This window comes from Antrostomus carolinensis, unplaced genomic scaffold, assembly GCF_000700745.2.
Source record: "Antrostomus carolinensis isolate BGI_N321 unplaced genomic scaffold, ASM70074v2 scaffold1801, whole genome shotgun sequence".
Taxonomy (NCBI): Eukaryota; Metazoa; Chordata; class Aves; order Caprimulgiformes; family Caprimulgidae; genus Antrostomus; species Antrostomus carolinensis.
The window spans coordinates 189,579-209,363 of NW_010296137.1; the positions used below are offsets into that span (position 1 = coordinate 189,579).

Genomic DNA, 19,785 nt, shown 5'->3' on the forward strand with positions numbered 1-19,785 from the left:
ATGTTGAAAAAAATGAACTGCCAAACTCTTAACAGGTTCTTGCTGAACATGTGCAAACTGGAACTTGGCAGAGGTCTTCTGAGTGACCAAATTTGGGCAAATTTTCACAGGGATGACATAATGTATACTCTTTGACATCAAGGCTAAAACCTGCAAAATTTCAAACCCTTGCTTAAAAGCGTGGAGGGTCTGGAGCATCTCATGTAAGCAGAAGTGAGGCTCCTTTTCTAACACAGGCAAAGTAAGTCCTTTTCCCTCTTCCTCTCATTCTGGACCTTTTACCTTAAAATTCATCAAGTTCAGCCTTAGGCAGATACCTGGTATGGAAAATTTCACTCTGAACAGCTTCTCTGATAAGGCCATGAGAAACTGAGAGCAAAGCCCTGGACCATTAAGTGTCAGGCAGCTTCCTGTATAGACCTAAATTATTTGTGTTCAGCAGATCACCTTGGTCACCCTGTAGATATCAGTGGGGTTACTCAAGTGAGTAATGGGAGTGGGTTTATCCTGTCAGTTAGGAACAGTAACCATGTTTTATTGCAGGCACTTCTAACTTAATTTTACTTGATAACCAAGGCCTGTGAAATTAAATTCTCTCTGCTTCGGTTGAATATCATGATTAGGAGTTTATTTTGGTGTAAGTCACTAATTTTGACAGGTTTTGGCCCTCAAATTGTGGCAGAGTTGCTGGGAAGCAGGGAGCAGAAAGCTCATGCATTGAAGGTCTGCTGCTGTTGACTCTTGTCAGGAGAGTTGACTGAATGAATCAAAGTTAATCATGGAGCACATGTGACAGTGGTTCTGGGATATATTGTATAATCCTGTAATTCATTGTAAATTGACCCAGGATTCAAAGTTAATGTTACTGAACTTAATAATTTGTTGTTTGACTTTAACTGTTAATACTGACATTTCGGAGCAATCGCCCTTTAGCTACAGAGAGTTGTGATGAGGGGGATAATCAGTTTAGCATTTCCACTTGCTGGCAACTTCTAGAAGTCCTGAAAGGTCTTGGTCTCTGAAGATGTCTACCACAAAGTATTTGTCTTACACTCCTGTATGCTACTTATGTCCTGGACAGTGCTTTTGTACCTTTTATCATATTATGGCCAGATTTAAAATCCAATGAAATCATAAAACACTGAAATGAACCAAACTGACCATCTGCACATAAAATATTCACTGACTGGCCATTTCACATGCCAGCACTTTTCAAGGTCAGAATGAACCACCACATACCTTGTTCAAAAGCTAGAAACTTTGTTTCTTCAGTGGGATAAAATGAACAGCTGAAATACCTAGGAAGCAGCATACAAAATCAGACTTTGAAAATATTTGCCCTTCCTCTCACTGCAGGGCTGAGAAACATCAAACCTTAAATTTATGCCTCTTACAAGTATGAATGTTGTTTTTGCTGGGAGCTGAATCAATCCAGTTTGATGGGGGGAGTATCATAAGCAGATAAATCACAAGACAAAGGTGTGGAAAAAGCAAATGGTTTTATAAGGGATTGAATACATGCTGGGGTTTGTTTTTTTCTTTTTGGTTTTGTTTTGGGTTTGGTTTGGTTTTGGTTTTTTTTCCTTAGTGAGTGCTCGTTTCGTAAACATTCTGATATTCCCATCGGAGGTGGATTTGCAGGCAGAGAGCAGAGGACATGGGAGGAGTGAACTGCCAGAGCTGTACATACAGGTAACCTGTGTGCAGTCCTTTGCCTGGATGGCAGATTCCTTGGAGAAGACAGTTACATTGTGAGCTTACTGTTATTGTTCTGATAATTGGGGCTGTAGAGAGGGCTCTGCTGGTCTAACAAGTGTTATTTTTGTGTGAGCCGTGTAAAAGTTCACTCTGGGTTATCAGCAATCAATTATCATGAAGCAGCAAAATAAAAGCAAATCTCTCTCCAGCTCTAGATTAGTGTGGCTTTGACCAAAATGCAAACATTTTCAAGTCATTCACATTGGTTGTTTCTTTGCAGAGTTAAATCTTGCCTGTAAAGATCTAGGACTGAGGAACCAGGATAGCTGGGGTGGTGCAAGGTGTCTCTCTTTCCTGTCCATTTGTTGTCTAGAAGCAAGGAATTTTCATGAAGGATTAAGAAGCTGGGAATGGAGAGAGCTGTGGTATCCTGGCAGCACATCCTGCTCTTGAGCAGGGGAGTTTGAAGCTTGGCCAGACCACTAGTAAATAAAATTCTGCCATCTGTGATGGCAAAAAATTGTGAGACAGAATAAAGGTAATAAGAATTAAATGTTTGTAAATGCAGCCATGCAGACCAAATCTCAGGAAGTCAAACCTGCAGCACAGCAATGGCAAGTAAGTACTTTCCATCATTCTGCCGTATGCTAGACAAAAGATTCCTATGGACTGCATTTAAGTTCACACTTTGCTTCACTCATTGGCTTTTGAGGGCCCTTGCACATCTTTTGTGTGTTATGGAGACAGGTCTCCAGCCTGTGTGCCTTGCACTCCAGATAACTATGGTTCATGCTGCAGCTAGAAGGGTGTTTTATGGGCACCTAGGATGGGCCAACTCTCATAAAGTACCCTTTTATTAGTCATAATAGCCCATCCACCTGATTTCCTGAAGCTGAGGAAGATGAGCTTCTCCGAGTCCCAGTGCATGGGCCCGCAGCTTTTACTGCTGTGTACAAAGGCGACCGAGTGGGCAGCCAGTGCCTGTGATAATTTGCATACTGAGTAAATCTTCATTAAAGCCATACAGGGACACTCCTGTAATTCACTCATCGCTCAAAAGACACATTCTGTTGTGCTCCAAGTACACGTATGTAACAGAGTCTATGCAACTAGTTTAAAACGGTTAATGTCAGTGTAGTGGTTCAAGTTAAAGGATCCAATAAGATTGGTTTGGTTGGAGAAGGGTCCTACAGTTTCTTTAATCCTTAGCAAGTTTCAGAGTGATTGAAAATTGTCACAAGTGATTTATTTCTGAGATTCCTAGGGCACAGTGAATAAAGCTGCACAAAAGGCTCAAAGCAGCAGATCAGGTTAAGACTGCAAGTGATTGGCCAGTCACTGGGAAGAGCACAGAGGGAAGAGGTAGTGTAACTCCCTTTTGAGAAGAAATGAAAAGTTTAGAACCAGTGAACCACTTAGAGGAAAATGTAATGGTACCTGCATTAATTTTTAAGTAAATTGCTGAATTTGTAGTATATATTTTATAGCTATGGAGAGCTCCTCCTGCACCAAGTTGTACTGTATTACTCTGGTGTAAATCTGAGTAAATCTTTTGTTGTAGGAAGAACTTCTCCAAGCCTGTTACCAGTATGATCAAGTGCAGAATTTTATTTGCTTAGTAAAATTACTGCAGTTAATTACATCCAGATTTGTAATCACATATAACTTATATTTAAATTATCCTAGAAGAGGAACATGGGTTTGCAATTAATGATGGTAGCAGAAGCACAGAACATGTACATCTGATTCTTCAGTTATAAGCCAACTTTCTCTCCTAGAGTGAATAGTCCATGAATTACATTTACATGACCTTGGGCTGGGGATCTACACGCTCCCTGATGTAAGTGCAGCTACCCAAACCATTTTTCCCTTGAGAGGAGATTATTTTGTGGTATATCAATCTGGTCCATGCAGGACTTGGAAAAAGCATCAGATGTTTAGGCATTGCAAATCCTTTTGCCATAGGCAAGGTTACTAATTAAAAAGCATCAGCATACAGAAGCACCAGATGCAACTCAACCAAGGATGAATGTCAAGAAATTGGCAAGTAAAAGGGAAAAAGCAAGAAAGAGGTTAGGAAGAGATCAGAAGGGTTTTTTTCACAGAATGTTCCCTTTCTTCCCACTCGTTTCTTCCCGACCAGTTTGGTGGTATCTAACAACATTACTTCTTGCAGCAGGGTGTCTCATCAGCTGTATCTTACTGTGGAAGTCGCATATTGTGGCATTTCATATGTAGTGTCTGGTCATATCCCGTCTTGTCACATTTTATTAGGTGTACTGTCATTGTGTGACACTTCGTTGGTGGCATGTGGTCACATTACAGCTGATCATTACATACATTGTTTTCTGTGTTTCTGTTGACATTTCCATGAGACCTTGAATGTGACTTTGGAAAATGTTGTTGAAATATGCTTCCAATTTATAAGAACCATCAGTTCTTTCAACTGAAACAGCACTGGATGCATTCTAAGTGTGAATAAACATCAGCTGATGAAGGTTAATTGTGCTGAAAAGTTTTATTATCCCCACCATGTTGGTGCGGGGTAGTCAAGGTAAAAAAAGCAATTTCCGAAAGGCTGAACAGTGAAGCCAGATTCACAACAGCACTTGAACAGGTGCTTAAACATAAGCACAAGCTGAAGTCCTGCCATAAATTAACGTGAACTTGGGTCTTTGTGACTTCCTAATGCATATTATGAAAAAGCTTGGTGCTACTGCTCAGAATAGGTTTGTATAAACCAGGCATAACAACAGAGGAAAATAGGATTGATGGACATCTCTCTCTGGAGCAGTTCTGTTTGTGTTTGGGGTTTTTTGGTTTTTGTTTTTTATTTTCCTCAACCTTCCTTGGTTCTCTGCACACTTGTTACAGCTCATGAGTGGGAGCAGTGCAAATCAGTGGGAAAAGAGAGTCCCCGTATTTCACTGATTTGTGCCTTCTGCTCTAGCTTCCATTGCTGCGATGGACGTTCCCTTTACTCATTTGGCATGAGCATCCTTTTGGGTCCTGCTCTGCAACACATGACACTTCTCTGACAGTAAAGGTTAGAACATATACCCTGGAAAGTTGATTGTTTCCATTAATATGCTTGTTTTGAATGATTAGCAAAAATGTTGTACAATGGTAATTCTCATGGAGAGAACTGACTAGTTCTTTGCTTTTCACTGGTCTGATTACCCAGTGTTTTTAAACTGGTTTTGAGGGGATTAAAACTCATCTCTGGCATTTGCAAATAGCAGCATATAAACACTGTTTAGTAGTTATTCCAAACATGCATAAGAAAGATTTTCTTAGCAATCTCTTTAAGATTTTGTTTAAAGTGGTCCCTTGCTCTAAGTCAGAAGCATTAATTTCTAGGTAACAGGCACAGATGTCCTTCAAACCTCCAGTAAGTGGTCTCATTAAGTACTTGAGTAAAATTAAGGGTATTGCATCAGATGAAATAGCTGGGAATAAAGAGCTGTATTGTCTCTTGGATGGAGGGAGACTGCCTGTTTTATATCCAAGAAAGATGCAGAAGCTGTTACAATGCATGAGAGGTACCAGATGCTCCTCCAAAAAAGAGGAGGGGTGTCATTCTTCTTTTCCACTGGTCTAGTAGTCAGATGATAATTGTTTTTCTTGTTTAAAGCCATAGTTACCTTCATAAATAAAGCCTCGATTTCTGGAGCCTCTATGGACCTTCAGCGTGGGTGTTTTAGGGTTAGGCATTTGCCTTAGACTTCTGTGTGGCTGACAACTATAACATTTTTAGATGTAGTTTGCATGAGTCAGATTTTATCACTAATGTGTTAGTAGTTCCATATCCAATTAATCATACCAAAGCACAGATCAATTTGAAGGAAGCACAAAATTATTTTTGTGTTATTTCTTCCTTGTTTTCCAGGATTCTGTATCTTTGGTTTAGTATGTGGTAAGTAATACAATGCAGAGATTATCTCCTTTGCTGGACATGTGCTTCACTGCCAAGCTTAGTAAAAGTCACCACAGCTGGATGTGGAAGTATTGTGTTAGTATTTGAAATACCTGCGTGGATCTACATATGCCCTCAGGACGGGATCAAGTGACACATTAGCAGTAGTTTGGAGTATGTATGTGAATGACACAAGTGCTCACAAATTTTGTGCGTGCTAAGAATAAAAGAAGAAAGTCAGTTTCTGCAAATATGAGGTAAAAGCTGTCCTGTGTAATATGTCAAATTTCAATTAAAAATTGAAATGGTTCACTCAGTCTAAACTAGCTAGCTGTTTAGAATAGATGACAGCATGAGTTAGGAAATGCACAAGGTGTCTGGTGATTTGAGGTTTTAATAGTTGGGATTTTTTAAAATCAGTTGAATAGTTGCCTTGGAATTAAGCATCAAGTCCTAATAGGGACTGATTTTCCTGAGCTGTATCAAGCAGGATGTGATGTCTATTTTATGGTTAACAGCTCTTCAGACTCTGGTGTTGCAGTGACATGGAGTTCATCTTTTCATTGCTGTGGCATTCACAAGGGGGGCTTGGTAGTAATTTATTTCAGGTGCTGCTAGTTGTAGCACAAAATCTAGGAGGTTTTTGAATCAGGTTCCTATTGTAAATTGTTCCTGAAAGATCTTCCTAATCTTATTAATACTGACTGATTCTTTGTATTAGGATTTTCCAGGGATTGGGGGAGTCTAAAGGATTAAAGGCCTCTGAGTCAAGGATGACCTAGATTCTGATAGATTTTATTATGCAAATCCTTACAATCAGAGGTCATTAATGGAAAAATCTGAAGCCAATATGAGTTAATATATTTGAGTGCTCTCTGAAACTAATGTGTTTTGCTTCCAGGTGAGTACAGTACAGTTTATGCTTAAGTCATCAAAACTGCTTTGATTCAGAAGCTTACTCAAAAAGTGACTTAGGATCTTAAATGTCCAAATCCTTTCAGCTGCTGCTGGAAGTTGGGCTCTGGAGATGCTTTTGAAAACAGAGTTTTCCTCTGAAGTCCCAGTGGGGGATCAGAAACTTTCTCCTCTGTCTTTTCCAACATGGTAATTTCAAGAAAACAGCAGGTTCCTAACAATGAAGCAAGTTCTCTATTTCACTTTCATATTGTAAAGGAAATTCCCTGAGCTTTTTTTGTTATCTTAAGTGGAAAAATGAAATATGACGAAGAAATTAAAAAACTACTGGCTTTCCCAACTCAGAACAGAAGCATGATATATACACATTTTTGTCTTCTATATTTACAAAGGGTTTTATTACTTGAAGATCTGATAAGCTGAGAAAATAATATTCCTGAACAACGTGGTCCTCGCCTGTTACAGTCCAGCTGTCCCTACTGTTAGGGTGGGTGTAGGGACCAGTTCAAACCCAGGAAGATTCTAAATGTAACTCATATATAAAAGCATTAATGCATTTTCCTTTGTGGTGGCTTTCCAAAGTTCAGCACCTGGACCTCAGGCCACATAGGAAAATACTCTCTATTTGGTTCTTTAAACATGTTTTCGTTCTTTCATTTATTTCACAAGCCTGACTACTTAATTATATTTGTTTCTTTTATTAATACTTGCCTTTTTATATCATGCCTTTCTCCTGAGAATGTGAAAATATGTAAATAAACTGAGCAAAGACATTCCATTTTAGGCCAGTAGTAGGGTAGGCCATTATGATTACACTATTTATGAATAAACAGAGATGTTTACCCAAAATATTCAAAGCTGACTCTGAAAATCTAACTGAAAAGCCTTCAAATTAAGCATATGTTTTAAAACTTGTTTTTGTAAGTCTGTCAAGCAAGGAGTCAGCAGAGGTGGGGACAGAGCACCGGGAGTTGGGCTCTCCCTTCTCTGATACCATGAGCAAAGCTGGGACAGGGTCAGACTCTGATTATTTTGGTTTAGATCAGGGTGATATCCTTAAAGACAGTAGCATGTGTATAGCGTAACATTCGATGACTGGCCTTAGGTTTGGACCCTAATTATGAAAAGCTGTGCCCGCTGGCACTCTGAGACATCCTTCTCCTCTCATTTTACGTGGACTTGCAGAATTCACAGTCTCAGAAGAAATCTTGTAGGATGGGGATCCAGCGTGCCTTGTTTTGAACAGAAATGTTTTTAGCAGCTCTTTTGCCACCCCCACACGTCTGTTGTCTGCGTCGTATGTACCTCTAAGCTCCCTTTGAGAGAAACTGCTTTGCAGCTCCCTGGAAGAGCAGGCAGGAGTGCAGCCCCACTGCCGTCAGCACCGCGTCCTTTGACATTTCCCAGTGCGCTGGTGCAATGTGTTGTTTACCACTTCTGTACTTCTCTGCTACCTTGCAGAATATACCAGCAGAATGTGGGTTAATGGGGCAGGCATGGCACAGAAAAGAGTCTCTCTGGTGGAGTCATTAGGATTTGCTGGCGGGCTGCCAGCTCAGTTGGTGCAATTTTACACTCACTTTTCAGAGCAAGCTTAAAGGGGAAACCTCTGCTCGCTTTAAGCTTTTACAGCCAAAGAGAGGCTGCTGGGGCTTGCCTGCCACTGTCCAGATCTGTGATGAACAGCTGGCTGGAAATTCTCATCTAAGCACTCACTCAAATGATTTGTTGTTGTTGTTTTGAAATTGGTAGTTAAGACTATTTAAAATTAATGGCTCTGCATGGGATTGATTGGTGATATTGCTGTCCCCTGTGTTTGGATTTTCCCAGAGTTAAAAAGCAGAGTCTGAGGTGTGTTTTGAGGAGGGGGGTAAGTGGTGGAAACCCACAAAAAACCCAAACCAGAAAAAACCCCAAATCCTCCACAAAACCTCCTGTCTGGGAAGGCATAGCTGAGCAGGCACAGCTAGACTTCAGCCAGTACCATACATACATACCAAACATTTTAGACTGTTCTGCAACAGGCTTCAGCTACATGTGAAATTAATAGCAGCTGATAGCACACAGCTCCTGAAGAGGCTAGGTTATCACAGCTGTGGAGCATTGTAATTTTTTATTTGTGTAAAGAGTTAATCAGAATAATATAATTAATTATTGTCATATAATAAACTGAAATGAAAATTAATTTTGGAAAAAAATTTACCTGATATTATATTTATTTTATTTTGTTGCTTAAAATGGAATCACATCAGACAGAATCAATAACTAAGTACCTTTTTGATTTTAGAAACTTTAGGTCAGTTTTCATGTGAAACTTGCAGCCCTAGTTAATGCTTACTGATCTGGAATTAGAGAGCAAAAGGGTTAAATCTCAATCCCTCTCTGATTTATTTTTCCCTCCCCTCCTTCCCAGCTGTGGACATGGATGGAAGATCTGCAGAAGGAGCTCTTAGAGGATGTCTGTGCTGATTCTGTGGATGCAGTTCAGGAGCTTATCAAGCAGTTTCAGCAGCAACAAACAGCCACTTTGGATGCTACCCTCAATGTTATTAAAGAAGGGGAAGATCTAATCCAACAGCTCAGGTAAGCATCCACCTGGAGGACAGGTGTTGAGAAATCTAATGTATGCTGTGCTTTAGGTGTGCATAAATGAAGAACTGTAAGTTAGGGTTAATTGGGGGAGTTTATTAATGTTTTGCTTATTTGTGATTCTTCAAATTCTTCGAGTATTTTATTGAAATTGCAAGGAGTGATTTGTGTGGACTGATTAGTCTGTGGATCAGCATGGGTTCCTGTTTGACAGAGAGATTATTTATAGGCACAGTGAATTGAAACAAATGTGTTTCAGGTGAATATTTTTAGTTGGTATTTATAGAAGATTGTTAAATGGTTGTGAGCTGAGGCCTTGTGATTTATATGGTTACTTTTGATGTAGAAGTACGTACCTCTAACATACACATGTACGTCTAACAATCTTCACTCTTTCATTTTGCATACAGCACCCTGCTATTTATCTTTGTCCATGTGGAGTTTATTCATACGGTCAAAGAAGGTCTTTGACCGTATGAATAAACTGCCAGTTCTACTTGCATTATGAATTAAAAGAACTCATTTTATCTGATTTAAAATACATTAAGAGACTGGCTCCAAGAAGTTGGGGGGCTTTTTTTTTTTTTTCTTTCTCAGTCTGTAAGTGTAGTAGAGCAAATGTTTGCAGCTTATACAAAACTTGTGGTTATGAGATCTGTCTCATTTTTTCTTATTTACAGTGGTTTTCTGTGGCTTTAACTTTATTGACAGCAGTGGAGTTTTCCTGGCTTTTAGTGATGTTACCAAGTTCGAAACCAAGTCAAATACATCACTTATTTTTTAGATCTTTGTAATGTTACAGATTGCCCTTATCTACCTGTACATAGTGTCTACATTCTATATACATATATAATATGCAAATCTACCAGGTTTCATGCATTTCAGTAGAGTCTGTCCCAGAGAGTGATGTTATCCCCCTCACCCTCAGCTTTCCTAATCTGATGCCTTCAGTTCTCACATGAGAAGTGGAGAAAGCAATGAGCCACAGTAGAAAAAGCCTAAGGTAGAGCAGGTTATGCTTTTTCCTGTTACCCTGGATTCAGAGTCTTCTCCACTGGGTCAGAAAAAAAAATTGAGACATTTTAAAGAGCTTCTCTAGCTTTTGCTTGTCTTTCAGCCCTAGGGAACCACACAGGACAGCCTGTGTAAATCTCTAGTCGAGCTGGATGTGGCTTGCCTGCATCACAGGGGGAGAGTGAGGAACCCGAGCTGCGGTATTGCTTGCCAAGATCAGAGTTGCAAAGGAAGGATCAGGAGTAGACATAGGCAGGCTCCATCCATCCATTCATCTTTGCTGATGAGATAAGTAGGAAGGAAACATGCCGAGTCTGGTAAGTGAGCTGCCAGAAGGAGGGAGTTTTAGGTAAGAACATATGTGTGGACAGCTATAACAGGTCAGTCGAAGGTCTGCATGGTAATTTCCCTTTATGCAAAGAAACTTTTTGCAAAGTTTGGAGCATTTCTATGAGATCACAAAAATGACAGTGAAATTCTGGACAAAAGATTTTTTTTTTATTGTTCATCTCACCTATTGGCGTAACATCATTTCAGTGTGAACACCCACGGAGAAGAACCTGAAAGGGACCCTGTGTAAGCCCATCAGGTGGAGTGTGGGGTGGTTTGTGGGGTTACAGAAAGTGGCTGTGGGCCTGGCCTAAAGGCCTTTTGCCTGTACCTGAGTCAGAAGGAAAGCAGCATGTGAAGTTGGAGAGCAGCCAGGGCAATATTTGGAGCTGAGAAGTCAGTGGAGCGTCAGTGTAAGTAGCAGTTATTGGAGAAAGGCTGGTATAGTGGCTGCAAGGTCATGCAGGGGAAGAGGTGAACTGGGAGGTGATATGTGGGACTTCGACTTTTTTTTAATGTAAACTTAGTCAATTTTTAGTTTCAGTCTTTGAAAAGTAAGGGTGGCCGCAAGTTTGAGACTTTTTTTGGAATTGGTGTCATGCCTAAATGTTTGTGAAATGCCAAGACAGGTTTTGTGGCAGCTATGTTTAAGAAAGAAATAGTGTTGTTAGGGTCTGGCTTGTATTCTGGGTGGTGAGCAAGGTGGAACAGGGTGAATATATCTGTGAGAAGTGATCCCCTGCTTCTGATAAAGTTAAGCCCAAACACAGAGAGAGCAGTTGTCTGAAGGACAGAAGCCCTGAATGCACGCAAAGATTTGCAGAGCTGAACTGTCAAGACAATCTCTGATTCAAGTGTGGGTTTTGAGCACTCTGGCTAACTGCAAAGCCTCTAATGTGATCCTGGTTTCTTTCAAAAAGTCAAGCAGAACTATGTAAGAAAACTGTGAAACCACCTCTGTGTGTGCACGCTAACAGCTTTTGTGGCTGCTGGCAAAAGTAAAGATGAAGGAATAGAGGAAAAATTGGAATTGCTGCGATCTTTCCTTAACACAGCATTGCATTTCACAGTGTGGATCACCTTGTACCTGCTGTGAAGAATAGCTGAAGATTGCAAATACTACGACAACAAAGAGAATGAAATACATTGCTCTTATCAAGCATGTCATAGCACAGGTTAAAACCAACCAAATTAATACGGCCTTGAAAAAGTTTACCCTTCTTGTCCTTTTCTCTGAGAGCACAGATATTGGTTTAGAGAAGATCATTTGTGTAATAGAACTCTGTCTCCTCCAGATAGCTTAGGAAAAGCTCAGCTGCCTGACCTAGTTGAATAGAGTACCTGGGACTACTCTTCACAGAAGGTCTTCAGGGCCTTCAGTGACTCTTTGAATCAGGAGACCACACCTATCAGGAATATAATAGGCCTGGCTTGCAATGCCATATATATAAAGGTTAGCATTGGAAACGCTTTTTTCCCTCCTCCATATCAGTATTTTCCTGAGGTGATCATCGTCCTCAGTGATCATCATGAAGCAAATCTTTTGAACTGCATTTCCGGGAGTGCTGCTGGGGACAATATTTTTTGCACATCTGTGAAAGGCAAAACAATGACTTGCTCCAGTGAGATGTGAAAGAACAGGAATGTTAGGGGCAAAAAAGAGACAGGGAAGAGTTATGTATCTTGCTTTCTTTACGGTAGTTCAGCTTATGAGCTTTTGATGATGGGTGTGTTTTCACTAAGCTTTCTCCCAGTTAAAGCATGGGAAGTGGGTGCAGGAGCACAGCATTCATTCTGAACAGACTCAACAGCAATGCACTAATTCCAATTTTATGTCTCCCAAAGTTTATTTTGTATTTTGTTCAGTAATTTCCATGCACTTTATAACTCTGATTCATAACCTTTCAGAGACTTGTAAGGATCTTTTTATGAATTTTTCCCACAATTTGTCATCACCAGAGAGAGCAAGAAATCTTGTGGCAGAAGCACCTGATCTCAGACATTTCTTTTTCGGGAAGGAGATCTTTCTCAAACCAGAGTATATAGGGTTTGTCAAGGCCTTATCTGAGGAGACTCTGAAAAAATATGAGATTATTAAACTTCAATTTTTGTATGGCATCAGCCACTGAAATGCAAGTGTAGCTTGATTTGAAGAGTGCCATGTTTGATGAAACAGAATTTCTAAAACCACGTGCGTCTTTAGATCCCATGGGAGATTATTCAACTCGTCTTGAATAATTCATTGAGTCATTTAGATAATATATGAATAGTAATAATCCTGTATTTGAATGAAGACATATTTCATGTCCTTTTATAGAAGACAGGTGCTGACTGAAGGAAACAGAACTTGATTGAATGTGGCTTCAGATTAAGCTGTAATTTCAAAATCTCACCTTGTTATCGTCAATCATCCTTCCCTTGTACAGCTCTAATGTGGAGGCAGAGACAGACCTTGTGGTCACCAAGAAGGTGAAAACGCAAGACTGGTGGTGTGGGGCAGAAATCATATCACCTGGAGAGAGTAATACTGGTGTAATATTCACCTAATAAGCAAAGGAAGTTGGTAGTACTTGCTTCAGAATAATGCTGGAGCATCTGTGTATCAAGCATAAATTATTTGTGGAAAAAGAAGTGAAACACATCCAGAGAGCAAATTACTATGCAGTTAATAGTATCCTGTATTTTTAATTTTATTCTTAGGCTTCAGGTGTTCAGGCAAATCCTTGTTCTGTTCCTTTAAGACATATAATGAAAACAGAATAATGTGTGTTTTGTTGCTCAAAGATATGTTTTAAACTTACCTAAAATGACTGTGTGTCAGTGCCTAGTTTCAATTTAAGGCATTTGTAAAAGGTTATACTTTTTTTTTTTCTCAATTATGCTCATGCTCACTGACAGTGTTCAATTAACATTTAAGTTGACTGTACGTCACTTAGATCTGGCCCTACGTGATGATAATCTGCAAAAAGGAAAGCACAAGCATTTCAGTCAAGTCCTGTAGAAAACTACAAATGCTTTGCTAGTTGTTTATGGAGGGGAAATGCAAACCTGAAAAGGGAAGTAAAAACCTAAAAATAGGGAACACACTAACACTCTTCCACAGTGGGGAGACTCCATGGGCACCTCTACTCAGCAACCCAGGTTTGCTGGCCAGAAGAATGGCTCCCAGCTGACAGCATTACCTGACATTTCACTTGTCTTCCAATATTGTCAGCCAGGTCGCTGAACACGTGGGATTTTGTTGGTGCACCAATAGTCTGGTATGTGCTGTTGGATTTGTAATTGTTCCCCACACCTTCTCCAAGGCCAAAATGGAGATTGATAGGAAATATTGATGGTAACACCTACTGGCTTACCCACTTCATCCTGTTATCCTGCCAGTGCACAGGTCTTTCCAAAAAGTGTATTTGGTAGGGTTTTCAGTTGGCTTTGTTTAACTGTGCCAAATAATGTAGCTGCTATCACACACCTTTGAGCAGGATGGATGGAGAAAACCATTGCATCTATACATTGCTTTAGCTGAAGTACCAAAGCCAAGATTCAAGTACAGCTTCAGAGTTTCTTTTCTGGTTCTTGTTAAAGTTGGGGGACCTTTTGTGTCACATTCCAGGATAAACTTCAGCTCTTTATGTCTGCAAAGTCTTTTTATCCATAAAACACCCACTTTAAAAAATTTGCTGAAGATGTGGCAGACTGTAGGTGAGCCTATTAACATATGTGAGAACGCAAGTAGAGAAGAAAATGTTGGGACTGTCCTATGTCCATTCTAGGACTTATTTCAGATCCTAGCCCACCAGTTAAAGGGTTTCCTCCCTTCTGCTGCCTGTTTATGGAAGGTATAGATGGAGCAATATCTGATCTCATTTCAGGTAGCCGAGTGGAAGGATGAGTCAGAGTCTGTCTTAGTGTTTGAAAGGTGTTTTCCTTCTGTGGAGTTTTTTGTGCCATATGCTGCATCTATTGATGTACTACATAATTCAGAGGAAATTAAGGCACCCCTACCCCTTAGTCTAAAATGATAATTCTGATTCAATTAGACTGTAAGTAATTGAGAAAATGCACAAAATTAATTTGTAAAGGTACGGGTGGCTAAATAACATCTCTGAGCTTGGTGCCTCTGAAGCAGTGTGAGCATAGACTGGAGCAGGTCACTTTGTAGGATTAAAGGGGATTGCCAGCCGGTCTCCTCAAGAGAGCCATTGAGATTGTTGTGTCATTGTCCTCCCGCCTCCCCCAAGTGTGTAAGGTCACAGTGTCACGACACAAGAAAGGATGATCCCCTCGTTCAAACTTTGTGCCAAGCTCAGGAGCTGCAGGATTTCAGCTAGTAGAAGGGATGAGTGTTGCAAACACCTTCCCTCAGCTCTTTGTGCTTGGATTTGCTTCTCAGCAGCACGCAGAATCACGAATGTGTAGTTCTTGCTCTTTTGCCTGCCTTAAAGCTCAGCTTTAACTATGCTGTCTGCCTTGCTACAGGGACTCAGCCGTTTCCAACAATAAGACTCCACACAATAGCTCCATCAGCCACATTGAATCTGTCCTTCAGCAGCTCGACGAGGCCCAGGTACAGATGGAAGAGCTCTTCCATGAGAGGAAGATTAAGCTAGACATTTTTCTTCAGCTCCGGATTTTTGAACAGTACACCATTGAGGTAAGAGCTGGCTGTATGACGTGAGAAAGGTAGAGCTGTGGCAGAGGGAGTATATGTAAACATGCTCTGTTAGGATGCACCTACAGCTGTTTGATTGTGCTCAGCTGTCCAGTGAGGAAGAGAGAGAGTTACAATCAAGTTTTAAATCTGGCATGTTGAAGCTAAAAATATGCTTTAGGATATACTGCTAGAATGCACTGAAAGAGATTCATGTCTGCTTAACTGACTACACTGAGAATCTGACTGCTTTGCAGAGAAGCTTTATAAGATGCCCCTGTTATAACTCTTTATTTACACTAGTCACTCAGGAATTTGAAAGTTCTACATCACTTGTTAGTGATGTTTGTTTCTTCAGATACAAACGTAGATACATACAAACAGATACATGCTTGGCTTTAAACCACTGAGTGAAAGAACATTATGCGTGAAAGGAAAGACTATTTAAAAGATGAGCTTTAAGCATCACAGTGGACTTATTTTAAAAAGGAAAGGGAAAAAAAAAGAGGGGAAAGTATATTTTTATGTCCTTGTGCAGGAAAGGTCTTTCAGTTTCGTTTTGTACTGCTGTTTTGAAATCAAAAGCGCTGGAAGGAAAACTCATCAGAATATTAATAATTGAGGTATTCTTGGACAGAGAAACTTTAAGGAGACTCTAGCCTATATCATTAATTACTTGCTGTAATTCTGATAGGACATGATGTAAAAAGAACAACATGTAAATTAACTTTTGCACAGAATTAATGAAAGCCATGTGTCAGCACTTATGTCCCTTCTGGGATGTGTTCCTCCTACTTTATCCCACTGGTGTTTATTCAGTTCATGGAGCACCTTTTGATGAGATATTCCTAAAGGTATTGTTTGTAAATCTGTAGGTAATATCAAAATAATTAATGAAAGCCTTAGAATGCTGTGTTATACCTTGTAAGTGTTTATTTTAAGAAATGGCATGTTGAATTATAGTGGAATAAAAAGCTGGAAACGAGGGTTTAGGTGTCTTGATCTACAACTGGATGCCAGAGATAGAAATCAGTATTGAAATAGAAGATACATTGATACAATGGTGTGGCAAAGTTTGAATAATTGAGACATTTACTGTACAGATATAAATGATGTGTGAATGCATATATTTGTACATACCTATAAATGGCACCTGTGTTTTCAAAAATGAAGGAGGAAAAAAAAAAAAACAACTGAAAAACTGTATGTGCTTCTGGAACACCCAAATGTATCTGTAGGCAGTATATGGTGAACTCATGTGAGTCATTCAATAACATCTCAGCCTCTCTGTGCTTCACTGCGACTTCTAGGTCTGAACCCAGAATTACACTGATTTAAGTAAAAATCTTAAAAAAAAAAAAAAAAGTCACTGTTTTAAAATTCTTTTTCTTTGTACATAGTCTTTCAACCAAAGATCTCAAAGGCTGTTACCACACTGGATTGCTTTACTGATGGCACAACCAAGGCACCAGGAGAGGATGGCACTTATCCTAGTACCCTCCATATGTGGTGCCAGAGATGGGAACACTGTGTGGATCCCTCTGTTTTGTTTCTGCAGGAATCCTACTTCTGTGTATTCACAGGCACATTTGGAGTAGCTGTGATACATTAAGATATTTAAAATTGGAAATGTCCTTCAGAGTCTTCTAAAATCAGATTAGCTAGAAAGGATTTTAAAGAAATCACCACTTAGTTGTCACTATAGATTTGCTATTTTTTATCATAAGAACATCTGAATTCCCTCTGCAAGATTAGTATTACAGGGAAATCTGAGAACATGTTTCATAGGGAGTCTATGGGCAAATGATTTTTATTTAGAAAGCTCCCTTTTTCTGAGAAGTATTTCTTATTTTAGAATAATTATGACAATTTATAACTGAACAGACAATGAAAAGTATATCCAGGTCAGTATCTTAAATTTTATAAGTACATTTAGTGTTTAAACAGCAAAAACAGTTTGATGGGTAATAAAAGGAAAGGCAATTTGAAATAAAATATTCAGTGACACACGTATGCTATGCATTTCAAACAACAGCTGAATTGGCTCAAATTGACACAATAATGATCCTTAGAAAGTAGATTGCAGTCAGTTGCCTCAGCCGTATAATAAAGATTCCAAGTCAGTAGGAAACTTATCAAAATTAACAAAATTATCTCACACCGTTGTTTTTCATCACCATAATTAAAAAGCATGTAGTATTTCTGATGGTTGACTATTCCAAGCTTTTAAGGAAAAAAAAAGGTGATGAAATTCAAATCAGGAAATCAAGTATTTTGTCTACTAAACACAAGTAGCTTGAGCTATACCGAAAATGTATTTAGGTTTTAATTTTCCTTAATAGCCTATATCCTGCACAGATTAAGAATAGTGAAATAACGTGTACCAGTATGATTGTCGAATAAATTTCTCCATTTCTAGTCTAGATAAGCCCCCTTCCATCTGTCCAAAGAACAGTGCCATATTGAACACATCCCTAACGAAACCCCTCTACCTGCTCCAGCCACGTTAATCTCTCTCCTTCCTGCACTCACACAAATCATCTGCAAAAAGTGGGTGCTCCACCTCCCAAGCTTCAACAATTTTGTCTTCTTTGCTGCTTCCGTCTTGTCAAGCATTGAGCTTCCCATTTTTCCTCCCTCAGATCTGTGTTCTCAGGTTTTTGTCCTCCAAGGAATCCCTTAGGATGAGGACCCTTCATTGGGAACTCTGGTGAGAGGAAAAGCTTGCATGTCTCTAATGGAAGCCAGAGGGATGCAACTGTGGGAGCCCATCTGCTTCCAACAGCTTTAGGGAAGGCTGTGCATTGAGCTCAGTCTCGGAGAATAGTAACATCTCGTATTGTCTCTTTCCATCCAGTTTTGGTACCAAACATTTTTGCTTCTGTTAATTTTCCCTACTATTCTCTCTCTCTCTTCCCCCCCCCGCTCCTTTCTAATTAATAATGCAAACTGAAAGTACTATGAATTTTTTAAATTCATGTATGGCAATTGAGTTTTATTTAGAAAGTGTCTGACTGTCATTTGTTCTTTGGAAGCTTTCCTGCTTTTACTGTTCTCCAAAGATAATGAAATCCATGCTATAGACCACATAACCCTTTCCTTTGGGACTCCTTCCTTTACTTACACTGTACCCATTTGCTTTGTAGCCCCCCTAGTTTTTGAGGCTTTCTGTAATCTCCTCTTCTTGACAGAGGTTTGGAGTCCAGACAAACTTCAGAATTAATGATTACTGCACAAGCAGTTACTTCGATCTATTTAGACATGATTGGACCTTTTCTTGTACTTCAATCTGCCAACTATTGTTGCATTTTGTATTCAGGAAAAGTATTTTACATAAAAGGCAGGTGGCTTCTCTTTTTTTTTTTCTTTTTTTTTTTCTTTTTTGGCAAGGCAGTCCAGCTGCATTCATTTAGGACTTCTAAGCTGCACAGGCAGCTTTTGTGTTGTACTTGAGTCAAGGCAGGTTTGGCAGATATGAATTCAGATACGAACCCACAGACACATAGCATGTGCTGCCTGTTCTTTCTTGTCTTAATCTCATTATATTGACTGATATTTACACTCTGGATTCTTGGGGTAAAGTATGAAATCCAAACTATGACACCACTTGGAAACAGGCATAACAGAAACACGAGAGAACCTAACTATCCCTATGGGAGGCTATTCTGCCTTAGGTTTTAAAACCATAAAATGACAACCCATTCTTTATTTAGGAAACGTGTCTAACTTTGATGCCTGATATGTTTTATTCCTTTACCAAGTTGTTGTGCATTTCAAGACAAGACAGAATCATTAGGATTATATGGTTGGGCTTTCTATATGATGCAGACTTCAGCTGTGTTCATGCACCCAGACAAGTAACTTGGGAGATTTCATGCAATGTGAATGTGGTAGGTGATCCACTGCAAGGAAATAGGGTGTAAGACTCAAGGGACAATAGCTGGCAGACATTGGAGGCAGTGCTGGCACCACACTGAGCACATTATACATATAAAGCACAGTCTTATACCAGAGTTATATCCTCCGTAAAATCTGTCAAGTGTACTTTGTCCTTTGTTTCAGAAATAGTCATTTAAAGGCTTATTAACCATTAGTTGAATGAATACTAATATATAGTAAAATGCTGAGTAAATGCATAAGAAATGAATGGCAAAATGCACTGAGTTGAAAACCCTAACAAAATTACTGCCATTCAGAGTCTTTCTACATATTTTTTTTTCTTTATATCTTTTGTAGAGGGACGATCAAATTCACTTATAGGGCTCTATAACACTCTGAACTGAGAACAGGAATTATCTCAGCCAATACCTCTCAGGGAGCAGTTCTTGATTACCTCCAAAGAAACTTCCCTCTCCCTTTCCCAGAGCAGCTCAGCTCCTTCCGTTGTGTGTGTTGTTTTGTTTCCTGCAATGTACATGGATCTGTGCCATGCTAGACAGAGCCTGTACACTGGGGTCTTGGAGCAATGTGGTTCCTAGGCCAAGACATAGTCCTGAAAGGAATTATGTGTGTTCCCACCATGCAGTATAAATTTGATCTTGTATGCTGTTTGTTATCTTTCAAAAAGCCCCATGATCACTAAAATCTTCACCTGCAGAATATCTAATTTTCCACCATTCAATCTCTTTGGCTTCATTTCACCTGCTAATTAAATTTTTCAGCCTTTATTTCACTT

At 39.5% G+C, this 19,785-nt stretch overlaps 1 protein-coding gene across 1 annotated transcript in view; it reads left to right on the forward strand.

Annotated features, from left to right (window-relative positions):
* Nucleotides 1-19,785, forward strand: part of LOC104532856 (kalirin-like) — a gene marked incomplete at its 3' end in the record, with an annotated part of 249,515 nt that overhangs the window by 141,098 nt on the left and 88,632 nt on the right. Inside the window, 2 exon segments of the mRNA XM_029087516.1 lie at nt 8,943-9,112; nt 14,939-15,113. Of these exon segments, the coding sequence (XP_028943349.1) occupies nt 8,943-9,112; nt 14,939-15,113 (345 nt within the window).